The sequence below is a fragment of the Oncorhynchus mykiss genome, chromosome 14 (assembly GCF_057628025.1).
Source record: "Oncorhynchus mykiss isolate SJ-2025 chromosome 14, ASM5762802v1, whole genome shotgun sequence".
Taxonomy (NCBI): Eukaryota; Metazoa; Chordata; class Actinopteri; order Salmoniformes; family Salmonidae; genus Oncorhynchus; species Oncorhynchus mykiss.
In genome coordinates this window covers 9,032,180-9,044,984 of record NC_143035.1, presented here as the reverse complement: position 1 = coordinate 9,044,984, position 12,805 = coordinate 9,032,180, and the positions used below count along the sequence as shown (strand labels likewise).

Below are 12,805 nucleotides of genomic sequence, written 5' to 3'. Positions count from 1 at the left end.
TTAGTTTTAACTATAGTTTTAACTGTAAATTGCACTAAATATATTGTTTAACAGATGCTTTTAGGTGATTGTTTACTGTTTAATGTTGAAATAACTAAATAAAAAATGTTCAAAAACTAAAGATATATGAAACGATACCGTGTAACAACTGTGTCCATTTAAAATTAAAATGGGACTTCTTATGTAATACCTACCTGAGTTATTGTAGTTGGGTGTCATGTCTGGGGCTGATAATACAAGGCAAAAACTGGTAGCACATTTTTACGGTACTGAAATCACAAGGTATTTTACATTTCATTAAGTAAAGCATCATTTGGTACAAAACATTTAATGGCCTAGTGCTGCCAAAATTCAGTTTTTTTGTGTTTCCTGATAGTTGACAAATACCTTTATAACTAAACCAAGATAGACCAATGCCTCTCGTTTCCAATGTGAACGAAAGAGTCATAGTGGGCAGAACAAGCTAGGAGGTGGGCAATGCCAAGCACGAGCTAGCGAGATCCTATTGGCGCGTTCTAGCAGACATTTGCACATTTTCCCTTAGGGAACGCCTCCTATGTGAATTCGCCTTTGCAGTCCTTCTAAACAACGATATATATTTTTTTATATTAATTGTTTTACTTTTGTAAAGGGTGAAGTCCACCAAACTTAGTCCACTCTGTTCATAACCGATGTTAGTTTTGCGAACAGAACTGCATTAAGATTAAATGTTAAATTGATGAGAACATTTGCAGAATGTTTTTACATCTTCTCCCACTGCCGGCCAATGGGCTTCTTCTCACTACCATATAGTTAGTGGAAACACTAAGCGGGTGCTTCGTATCCGGTAAAATATCCATCTCATTGTTCGATATGTGGCTCGGCCATGGGAGAGGGTCGTTCTTGTACCCTCTCATTGGCTAGAATGGTCGCACCTGATCTCACCTCAGTCATTGAGTAGATGTATTTTCATTGTTAGAGCGGCCACTCGGTTATCTTGTCAATATAATTGATCATCTTTGCCTGGGTTTTTGTTGCCTTAGGAGGCCTAGTTGTGAGGAAACATATCCCAGCTTTGGCCACCTGGGGGCAGGTGCTGCAAAGACCTTCACAAGCCTACGTCACTGGGAATTTCCAGTGGGGAAGTGAAGTTTCTGAACAACTGTACAAGTCGATGTTGCTAGCTAGCACTGTCATATTTCATCCTCGATAACTGAAGCAAAATTATTAACATATAAGTGTTGTATAATATGAACGTTTGACGATAGGATACTGTTAGATTCGGTCAAATCAGTTCACCTAAGCATGGCGCAATAATGTGCAAAACTCGACTCATCTGATGTGGATGTAGGAATCGCATGTGACCTAGGTAAGCTTTGGCTACAATATTTAAATGTAATGATATGAGTAATTGTAAAAAGTAACCAATTTAAGTTTATTGTTATAACTTTTCTAGTTAGCCAAGTCCACTTCCTCATTGTCAAATTAGCTAGCTATTTGCATGCTAGCCACTAAAAAATGAAGTTGAGTAGTTAGCTATCGAACGTTAGTTAGACCAGAGCAAACGGACGGTTGGCTTTGTCTTTGTTTTGGTGTCTTGAAAAATTGACTTAAGAGAGGGTGCTGTTTTAGCTAATTTATATTGACACTTGTGTTTTAGTTAGCTAGCTGGTTAGCTTGTTAGATAAGTGGTTTATACACAGCATGCCAGTAGCAAATCCAAATGTCACGAGAGGTGTCTAATCAGGGCACATTTGAGATTGGATGAGATGCAGAAAATCACTAAAATCTTTAATTCCGGTAAAACATTTTGCTATGTAATAAAGCATATGTACACTAAACTACAATTATATTTTACAAGTCATGACTTTTCTCAAGGTATTTGTCTTCTCTCAGACGCCATGGCAGAAGAGGAGGCTTACCTCCCTCACCCACAGGTAGGCTAGGTGTTTCATGTCCATGCTATGTCTACACTGGATCTCTGTATTTGTTATATATTGTAGGCTATATCCTTTGTCACAAAGTTTGAAGCAGAAATCTATAGATTTAAAAAAAAACTCTTCAGAACAATATAATTATAAAAGTAGAGGTTAACCTTGGTGAAAGATGTACAGTGCCTTCAGACTTTTTTCCACATTTTGTTGTTACAAAGTGGGATTCAAATTGATTTCATTTTTTTTTTGTCAAGTACCCTCACAAAATACTCTGTGTCAAAGTGCAATACATTTTTATTTTTATTAATGGAAAATAATAAAATACACCCATCTAGCCTTGGGTTGGTCCCCCTTTGCCTCCAGAACAGTCTTAATTCCCTGGGGCATGGATTCTACAACATGTGGTATTCAAACTTTGCTCAATTGGTATCAAGAGAACAAACGTGTGCCAGGAAAACATTCCCCAAACCATTACACCACCACCATCACGTATCTTTGACACCATGCAGGATGGGGCCACCACAAACAGGCAAACAACGGTGCAGTACAACAGTGGTGTGCAGAACAGCATCTCAGAAGGCACAACTCGTCAGTCCTTGTCACGGATGGGCTATTGCAGCCGACAACCACACCGGGTTGCACTCCTGTCAGCTAAAAACAAGAAGAAGCGGCTACTTACGCCAAATCCTGATATCGCCATCAGCATGACGTAACAGAAACCGGGATTTGTCGGATCAGGCCATTTTCCACTCCTCAATTGTCCAATGTTGGTGGTTGCATGCCAAATGGAGCCGCTTTTTCTTGAACGGGGTGGTGTACATAATAAACGGGAAACTGAGTGTATCTTGATTATATACAGCCCTATTCTCAAATTGATTAAATTGTTTTTTCCCCCCCTCATCAATCGACACAATACCCCATAATGACAAAGCAAAAACAGCTTTTTAGAAATGTGTGCAAATGTATACAAATAAACTATCACATTTACATAAGTATTCAGACCCTTTACTCAGTACTTTGAAGAAACTTTGGCAGCGATTATAACCTCAAGTCTTGGGTATGACGCTACAAGCTTGACACACCTGTATTTGGAGTTTCTCCCATTCTTCTCTGCAGATCCTCTCAAGCTCTGTCAGGTTGGATGGGGAGCGTCGCTGCACAGCTATTTTCAGGTCTCTCCAGAGATGGTCGATCGGGTTCAAGTCTGGGCTCTGGCTGGGCCACTAAAGGACATTCAGAGACTTGTCCCGAAGCCACAGCTGCGTTGTCTTTGCTGTGTGCTTAGGGTTGTTGTCCTGTTGGAAGGTTTTTAGCAAAGATCTCTCTGTACTTTGCTTCGAAAAATTTTCCCAGTCCCTGCTGCTGAAAAACATCCACACAGCATGATGCTCTTACCACCATGCTTCACCGTAGGGATGATGCCAGGTTTCCTCCAGACATGACGCTTGGCATTCAGGCCAAAGAGTTCAGCCTTGGTTTCATCAGACCAGAGAATCTTGTTTCTCATGGTCTGAGAGTACTATAGGTGCCTTTTGGCAAATTGCAAGCGGGCTATCATGTGCCTTTCACTGAGGAGTCGCTTCCAGTTTTTATTTGAACTTTCCAAATGCACTGTATTCAACCCACTGAGTCAATACATGTTAGAATCAACTTTGTCAGCAAATACAGCAGTGAATCTTTCTGGGTCTCTAAAATCTTTGCAAACCTGGATTGTACAGTATTTGCTCATTATTCTTTTATTTTTTAAATCTCAAGCTCTGTCAAATTGTTGGTCATTGTTAGACAACCATTTTCAAGTCTTGCAATATATTTTCAAACCGATTTTAAGTCACAACTGTAACTAGGTCACTCAGGAACATTCAATGTTGTCTTGTTAAACAACTCCATTGTATATTTGGCCTTGTTTTAGGTTATTGTCCTGCTGAAAGGTGAATTTGTCTCTGTCTGTTGGAAACCAGACTTAACCAGGTTATCCTCTAGGATTTTGCCTGTGCTTAGCTCCATTCTGTTTATTTTTATCCTAAACTCACTAGTCCTTGCTGATGACAAGCGTACCCATAACATGATGCAGCCACCACCATTCTTGAAAATATGAAGAGTTACTCAGTGATGTGTTGTTGGATTTGCCCCAAACATAACGCTTTGTATTCAGGACAAAAAGTGAATTGCTTTGCCACTTTTTTTTGTAGTATTACTAAAGTTTAGAGCCTTGTTGCAAACAGGATGCATGTTTTGGAATATTTGTATTCTGTAGAGGCTTCCTTCTTTTCACTCTGTATTTACCCATAATACTAACATAAATTACAATGTTGTTCCATCTTCAGTTGTCTGCTATCATAGCCATTAAACTCTGTAACGGTTTTAAAGTCACCATTGATTGGCCTGCTGAAATCTCTGAGCAGTTTCCTTCCTCTCCGGCAACTGATTTAGGAAGGGCACCTTTATCTTTGTAGTGACTCTGTGTATTGATACACCATCCAAAGTGTAAAGTTAATAACGGCACCATTTTCAAAGGGATATTCAATGTCTGCTTTTTTTTTTTTTTTTTTACCCATCTACCAATAGGTTGGTGACCTTCTTTGCAAACAATAGGAAAAGCTCAATCAAACGTTTTTGATCGTGTACACATAATTTGCAGATGTTACCGCAGTTGCTGTGAAATGCTTATGTTTCTAGCTCTGACAGTGCAGCCATTACATATAAATATGTAGTGTTACGTTCCCCAGCATGAAAACCAATAATGACGCTCAAACAGAAGGGGGAACTAACAGACCGACAACCAAAACGAAAACACTGGGGTTTTAAGAGGGGTTCTGAGATACTCATGGGGGTGTCCCACTGAAAGTTGACTAGCAACAACAACTGGAACCTAAAAGACACCCACTACATTTTCCCAACAAGAGGTAAACAAAAGTTGAAACCCACACCACACTTAGACAGTAAGCAAACGGAAAAGGTGGCGCTAAACAAAATCAGGGAAATCAGATAAAGGATTGTTTGTCTATCAATCAAAATAGGGAGAGCCAACTAAAGGTGTTTAACCCTCCACATCTCTCAATAGCACCTGGGCCAGCACAGGTGAAACACCTCCCCACTAAAGAGATGGCAACCAACACCGGTGTAACACATACTGACTACTGAGGTGACTCCAATCGGTGCGCCTTATGTGCTAATGAGCTATACTCGCTAAAGTCCAAACTTAAAACATAAATGGAAAAACCAAAACCTGTAACAATATGTGAACTCAGCAAAAAAAGAAACGTCCCTTTTTCAGGACCCTGTCTTTCAAATGTAAAAATCCAAATAACTTCACAGATATTCATTGGTTTAAAAGGTTTAAACACGGTTTCCCATGCTTGTTCAGTGAACCATAAACAATTCATGAACATGCACCTGTGGAACGGTCGTTAAGACACTAACAGCTTACAGACGGTAGGCAATTAAGGTCACAGTTATGAAAACTTAGGACACTAGAGTCCTTTCTACGGACTCTGAAAAACACCAAAAGAAAGATGCCCAGAGTCCCTGCTCATCTGCATGAACGTGCTTTAGGCATGCTGCAAGGAGGCATGACTGCAGATGTGACCAGGGCAATAAATTGCAATGTCTGTACTGTGAGACGCCTAAGACAGCGCTACAGGGAGACAGGATGGACAGCTGATCGTCCTCGCAGTGGCAGACCACGTGTAATAACACGTGCACAGGATCGGTACATCCGAACATCACACCTGCGGGACAGGTACAGGAAGGCAACAGCACAGGAACGCACCATCCCTCCATCAGTGCTCAGACTGTCCACAATAGTCTGAGAGAGGCTGAACTGAGGACTTGTAGGCCTGTTGTAAGGCAGATCCTCACCAGACATCACCGGCAACAATGTCGCCTATGGGCACAAACCCACCGTCGCTGGACCAGACAGGACTGGCAAAAAGTGCTCTTCACTGACGAGTCACGGTTTTGTCTCACCAGGGGTGATGGTCGGATTCGCGTTTATCGTTGAAGGAATGAGCGTTACACCGAGGTCTGTACTCTGGAGCGGGATCGATTTGGAGGTGTAGGGTCCGTCATGGTCTGGAGCGGTGTGTCACAGCATCATCGGACTGAGCTTGTTGTCATTGCAGGCAATCTCAACACTGTGTGTTACAGGGAAGACATCCTCCTCCCTCATGTGGTACCCTTCCTGCAGGCTCATCCTGACATGACCCTCCACCATGACAATGCCACCAGCCATACTGCTCCTTCTGTGCGTGATTTCCTGCAAGACAGGAATGTCAGTGTTCTGCCATGGCCAGCGAAGAGCCCATATCTCAATCCCATTGAGCACGTATGGGACCTGTTGGATCGGAGGGTGAGGACTAGGGCCATCCCCCCCAGAAATGTCTGGGAACTTGCAGGTGCCTTGGTGGAAGAGTGGGGTAACATCTCACAGCAAGAACCGGCAAATCTGGTGCAGTCCATGAGGAGGATTAATGCAGCTGGTGGCCACACCAGATACTGACTGTTACTTTTGATTTTGACCCCCTCCCCCTTTGTTCAGTGGCACATTATTCAATTTCTGTTAGTCACATGTCTGTGGAACTTGTTCAGTTTGTCTCAGTTGTTGAATCGTGTTATGTTCATACAAATATTTACACATGTTAAGTTTGCTGAAAATAAACGCAGTTGACAGTGAGAGGGTGTTTCTCTTTTTTGCTGAGTTTATATGATGTTGTGTATAGACATTATGCACAGTATATGATTCGAAAAGGTGTGTACGCAGTGTATACAGATGAAGTGGGTTAAACAGTATTAAAGTGACCAGTGTTCAATTACTCTTTGTGGTTGAATCTGTACTTGAAATTTATACATGTTTTGTTGAACCTTTATTTAACTAAGCAAGTCAGTTAAGAACAAATTCGGCCTATCAAAAGGCCTCCTGCGGGGACACGGGCTATAAAAAAATTGTATTTATATATAGGACAAAACACACATCACGACAAGAGAGACAACACTCCATAAAGAGAGACCTAACTTGGGGACCTTACAGAGAATTGTATGTGTGGGGTACAGAGATGGGGTAGTCATTTTAGAAATCATGGTAAACATAATTATTGCACACAGTGAGCCCATGCAACTTATTATGTGACTTGTTAAGCAAAATTTTACTCCTGAACTTATTTAGGATTGCCATAACAAAAGGGTTGAATACTTATGGACTCAAGACATTTCAGCATTTCATTTTTAATTAATTTGTAAACATTTCTAAAAACATAATTTCACTTTGACATTTTGGGGTATTGTGTGTAGATCAGTGACACAGTCTAAATGTAATACATTTTAAATTTAGGCTGTAACACAGCAACATTTTCAAAAAGTTGAGTGTGAATTCTTTCTGAAGGCACTGTATCTTGAGCTGACAGGTTTGCCTGTGTCTCTTTCATAGTCGTACCCCTACATTTGTCAGTGAAATGAGATTTCAATAACCTTGTCCTCTCTTGTTTTCTTTTCTTGTAGTACTATGACATAGAGCCAATATGGGATCCTCTGAATTTTACTCCCATGTCACTCACCAACTCACTCCGGACAGGTAAGAAGAAGTCATGACTTCATGGCAGAGCATACTCTTTTTATCTGACCTATCTGACCAAAGTAAACGGCCTATTTCTCAGGACCAGATGCTAGATTAGGATAGAAAACAGTAAAGTTTCCAGAACTGTCAACATTTTGTCAGTGAGTTAAACAGAACTGATATTCCAGGCTAAAACCTGAGGAAAATACAATCAGGAAGTGCCACAGTTTTTGAAACCTCTGTTGTTATGCATCTCTCTTGCACCATTTAAAAGGATTTACAACCAGATTCCTTTTTCTATGGCTTCCCTAAGCTGTCAACAGCCTTTAGACACAGTTTCAGGCTTTTATTTTGAAGAATGAGCGTGAACGACCACATTGCGTAAGTGGATAGGTGGGGGCTCTGAGTGAGTTGTGCGCAAAAGAGAAAGGCGGCCATTGTTATAGAGCGATGGTAGGCAGCAGCAGGTTCGTAAGCATTCATTCAAACAGCATTTTCCTGAGTTTGCCAGCAGCCCTTCGCTGTGCTTCAAGCATTGCGCTGTTTATGAATTCAAGCCTATCAACTCCCGAGATTAAGCTGGCAATACTATAGTGCCTATAAGAACATCCAATGGTCAAAGGTATATGAAATACAATTGGTATAGAGGGAAATAGTCCTATAATTTCTATAATAACTACAACCTAAAACTTCTTAACTGGGAATATTGAAGACACATGTTAAAAGGAACCACCAGCTTTCTTATGTTCTCATGTTCTGAGCAAGGAACTTACATGGCTTTTTTTACGTGGCACATATTGCACTTTTACTTTCTTCTCCAACACTGTGTTTTTGCATTATTTAAACCAAATTGAACATGTTTCATTATTTATTTGATACTAAATTGATTTTATTTATGTATTATATTAAGTTAAAATAAGTGTTCATTCAGTATTGTTGTATTGTAATTGTTGTATTGTATTGTAATTGTCATTATTACAAATATATATACAGTTGAAGTTGGAAGTTTACATACACCTTAGCTAAATACATTTAAACTCAGTTTTTCACCATTCCTGACATTTAACCCTAGTAAAAATTCCCTGTCTTAGGTCAGTTAGGATCACCACTTTATTTGAAGAATGTGAAATGTCAGAATAATAGTAGAGGGAATTATTTATTTCAGCTTTTATTTCTTTCATCACATTCCCAGGGGATCAGAAGTTTACATACACTCCGTTAGTATTGCCTTTACATTGTTTAACTTGGGTCAAATGTTTTGGGTAGCCTACCACAAGCTTCCCACAATAAGTTGGGTGAATTTTGGCCCATTCCTCCTGACAGAGCTGGTGTAACTGAGTCAGGTTTGTAGGCCTCCTTGCTCACACACGCCTTTTCAGTTCTGCCCACACATTTTCTATAGGATTGAGGTCAGGGCTTTGTGATGGCCACTCCAATATTTTGACTTTGTTGTCCTTAAGCCATTTTGCCACAACTTTGGAGGTATGCTTGGGGTCATTGTCCATTTGGAAGACCCATTTGCGACCAAGCTTTAACTTCTTGACTGATGTCTTGAAATGTTGCTACAATATATCCACATACTTTTCCTTCCTCTTGAAGCTATCTATTTTGTGAAGTGCACCAGTCCCTCCTTCAGCAAAGCACCCCCACAATATGATGCTTCCACCCCCATGCTTCACGGTTGGGATGGTGTTCTTCGATTTCCAAGCCTCCCCCTTTTTCCTCCAAACATAACGATGGTCATTATGGCCAAACAGTTATATTTTTGTTTGATCAGACCAGAGGACATTTCTCCAAAAAGTACAATCTTTGTCCCCATGTGCAGTTGCAAACCTTAGTCTGTCTTTTTTATGGTGGTTTTGGAGCAGTGGCTTCTTCCTTGCTGAGCTTTCTTTCAGGTTATGTCGATATAGGACTTGTTTTACTGTGGATATAGATACTTTTGTACCTGTTTTCCCCAGCATCTTCACATTGATTTGCACTTTCCGCACCAAAGTACGTTTATCTCTAGGAGACAGAACGCGTCTCCTTCCTGAGTGGTATGACGGCTGCGTGGTCCCATGGTGTTTATACTTGTGTACAATTGTTTGACAGATGAACGTGGTACCTTCAGGCGTTTTCATCCCAAGGATGAACCAGACTTGTGGAGGTCTTGAATTTTTTTCCTGAGGTCTTGGCAGATTTCTTTTGATTTTCCCATGATGTCAAGCAAAGAGGCCCTGAGTTTGAAGGTAGGCCTTGAAATACATCCACAGGTACACCTCCAATTGACTCAAATTATGTCAATTAGCCTATCAGAAGCTTCTAAAGCCATTACATTTTCTGGAATTTTCTAAGCTGTTTAAAGGCACAGTCAACTTAGTTTATGTAAACTTCTGACCCACTGGAATTCTGATACAGTGAATTATAAGTGAAATATTCTTGTCTGTAAACAATTGTTGAAAAAAATTACTTGTGTCATGCACAAAGTAGATGTCCTAAACGACTTGCCAAAACTATAGTTTGTTAAGAAGAAATTTGTGGAGTGGTTGAAAAATGAGTTTTAATGACTCCAACCTAAATGTATGTAAACTTCCGACGTAAACTGTATATATATAAATCGGCCGATTTAATCGGTATCGGCTTTTTTTGGTCCTCCAATAATCAGTATCGGCGTTGAAAAATCATAATCGGTCGACCTCTAGTGTATATAGTGCATTCGTAAAGTATTTAGACCCCTTATACTTTTTCCACATTTTGTTATGTTATAGCCTTATTCTAAAATTAATAAAAAATCATTGTCAATCTACACACAATAACCCATAATGACGAAGCAAAAACAGGTTTGACCTTGTTCAAGTCCGGGCTCTGGCTGGGCCACTCAAGGAACTTCAGAGACTTGTCCCGAAGGCACTTCTGCTTTGTCTTGGCTGTGTGTTTAGTGTCGTTGTCCTGTTGGAAGGTGAACCTTCGCTCTCTGGAGCAGGTTTTCATCAAGGCTCTCTCTGTACTTTGCTCCATTCATCTTTCCTTCGATCCTGACTAGTCTTCCAGTCCCTGCCGCTGAGAAACATCCCCACAGCAGGCTTCCATCTGACCACTCTGCCATAAAGGCCTGATTGGTGGAGTGCTGCAGAGATGGTTGTCCTTCTAGAAGGTTCTCCCATCTCCACAAAGGAACTCTAGAGCTCTGTCAGAGTGCTCATCGGGTTCTTGGTCACCTCCCTGACCAAGGCCCTTCTCCTCCGATTGCTCAGTTTGGCCAGGCGGCCAACTCTAGGAAGAGTCTTGGTGGTTCCAAACTTGTGCCATTTAAGAATGAAGGAGGCCACTGTGTTATTGGGGACCTTCAATGCTGCAGAAATGTTTTGGTACCCACAATCCTGTCTCGGAGCTCTACGGACAAATTTTTTGACCTCATGGCTTGGTTTTTGCTTTGACATGTTCTGTCAACTGTGGGACCTTTTATATAGACAGGTGTGTGCCTTTCCAAATCATGTCCAATCAAGTTAATTTACCACAGGTGGACTCCAATCAAGTTGTAGAAACATCTCAAGGATGATCAATGAAGCAGGATGCACCTGAGCTCAATTTCGAGTCTCATAACAAAGGGTCATAATACTTATGTAAATATGATATTTCAGTTTTATTTTTAAAAAATTATACATTTGCAAACATAGATTGATGGGGGGGACTATTCAATCCATTTTAGAACAGGGCTGTAACGTAACAAAATGTGGAAAAAGTGACGGGTCTGAATACTTTCCGAATGCACTGTATGTATGTTTCCAAAATACAGATTAAACGGGTCTATCCAAAGATGTAATTTCGTGAATGCCAGTGGTAGCCTAAAATTGGAGAGCGCTTTTATTGTCAAGAGTAAGCTCTTCCTCGCCACCTCTTTTATGTAAAGGTCGTTTTTTTAAACTCAGTTTTATGTCATGATATTACAATGATATTGCAGAGTTATAATGTAAGCCTACTTCTCCTTCTCTAACTTTCACTTCTCCATTGTCCTCAAGTGGCCTGTTTTAAAACCAATGTTTAAGCGAGACTAGTGGTTAGGCAAGAGTAATGGTTGTGTGAATGGGAATAATGGAAACTACTAATTTCTCGGGGGATACCCATCTCTTTACCCACAAATGGCATATTCAAGAGCAGTCTAAATGAATGGACATACCCCTCAATCTTTTATATGGATGCTCATTACTTCATTAATCTTACAGGTATGGATACAGCCATCCTGTGAGGGCTCTGCTCCATTCTTAGAGCTGAAGGAAAATGTCGAATTTCAATGTCCTGAAGAAGGTCGTCTGTTCTATAGAGAGCCGAAGCCGAGTATAATTTGGCTGATAAGGTGTTTGATTGAAGTTACATCGGAGGGAGGATGTGGCTTAGGCAGCGGGCTCTGCTTTAGGCAGGAAGAGGAAGAGGCTGGCTCAGCTAACAATTGTTTGAGGAGCAAGATGAGACGACTATCACAAGCGGTTTTGTCATATTTGGTAAAAGACTCAACCTTTGTTTTGTTGACATGGAACTACAGAGCCCAGGCCCCCATTCCTAAAAGGTCATAACTTTGTTAGTTTTGTTTATCTGATTCAAAATACAACCTCTACTACAGCACCTGAGCTCAATTAAAGATATTTGTTAAGAAGAGGGATGGCCCTAGAGAGCTACTGGTTGTTCAGGGTTTTGTTCCAGCCTTGCTCTAACACCTGCTTTCGCTAATCAATGTCCTCATTGGCCGCTTATTAGTTAGTAGAATCAGGTGTGTTAGAGCAGAGCTGGAGCAAAAGCATTCACACCCAATAGGAGGAGGGTCAGCCAGTCCTGCTGTAAAACTAACGTAAACCATTGTTTATTTGTTCTTAATTACAGCAGATGGACCCTACCTTGAAATCATTGAACAGCCTAAACAGGTAACCCTTGTCTTCAGTGTGCTCCTTTTCTCAGTTACAGCATAGGCTATGTAATCAAAGTACACTCAAAATTAAAATGTTAACATATTTCAAAGTGATATTAAAAATGGTTTATTTGACTATCATTCATGTCTGTTCCAGCGGGGCTTCAGGTTCCGTTATGGGTGTGAGGGACCCTCTCACGGTGGGCTTCCAGGGGCCTCCAGCGAGAAGAACAGGAAGTCATATCCCCAGGTCAAGGTAAGTCCCACCCATAGAGAAAGATAGAGGCCTCTAGTGACCAAAAGGCTGTATTGAGGGTAGAGGTGGACCCGTTTCGAAATGGACCAGGGTCTTTCCCACTTAGACTCAATATGCATAAATATTTTTTTAAATATGGAGACCCGTTTCGAGCAATCCAGAAGACAGCTAGATCCAGTATAGACCTGGTCGGATGCAGACCTGGT

At 40.8% G+C, this 12,805-nt stretch overlaps 1 protein-coding gene across 3 annotated transcripts in view; it reads left to right on the top strand.

Annotated features, from left to right (window-relative positions):
* Nucleotides 1-561: 561 nt before the first annotated feature.
* LOC110488722 (nuclear factor NF-kappa-B p105 subunit) overlaps nt 562-12,805 on the top strand; it is a 35,479-nt gene continuing 23,235 nt past the window's right edge. Inside the window, exons 1-5 of one of the 3 annotated variants that reach the window (XM_090198299.1) lie at nt 562-1,348; nt 1,876-1,916; nt 7,407-7,479; nt 12,319-12,359; nt 12,501-12,599. In XM_090198299.1, the coding sequence (XP_090054425.1) occupies nt 1,881-1,916; nt 7,407-7,479; nt 12,319-12,359; nt 12,501-12,599 (249 nt within the window). In that variant the 5' untranslated portion in view covers nt 562-1,348; nt 1,876-1,880. Of the gene's footprint in view, nt 1,349-1,840; nt 1,917-7,406; nt 7,480-12,318; nt 12,360-12,500; nt 12,600-12,805 lie in introns of all 3 variants that reach the window. The other 2 variants (XM_021561045.3, XM_090198300.1) reach the window with 2 other exon arrangements.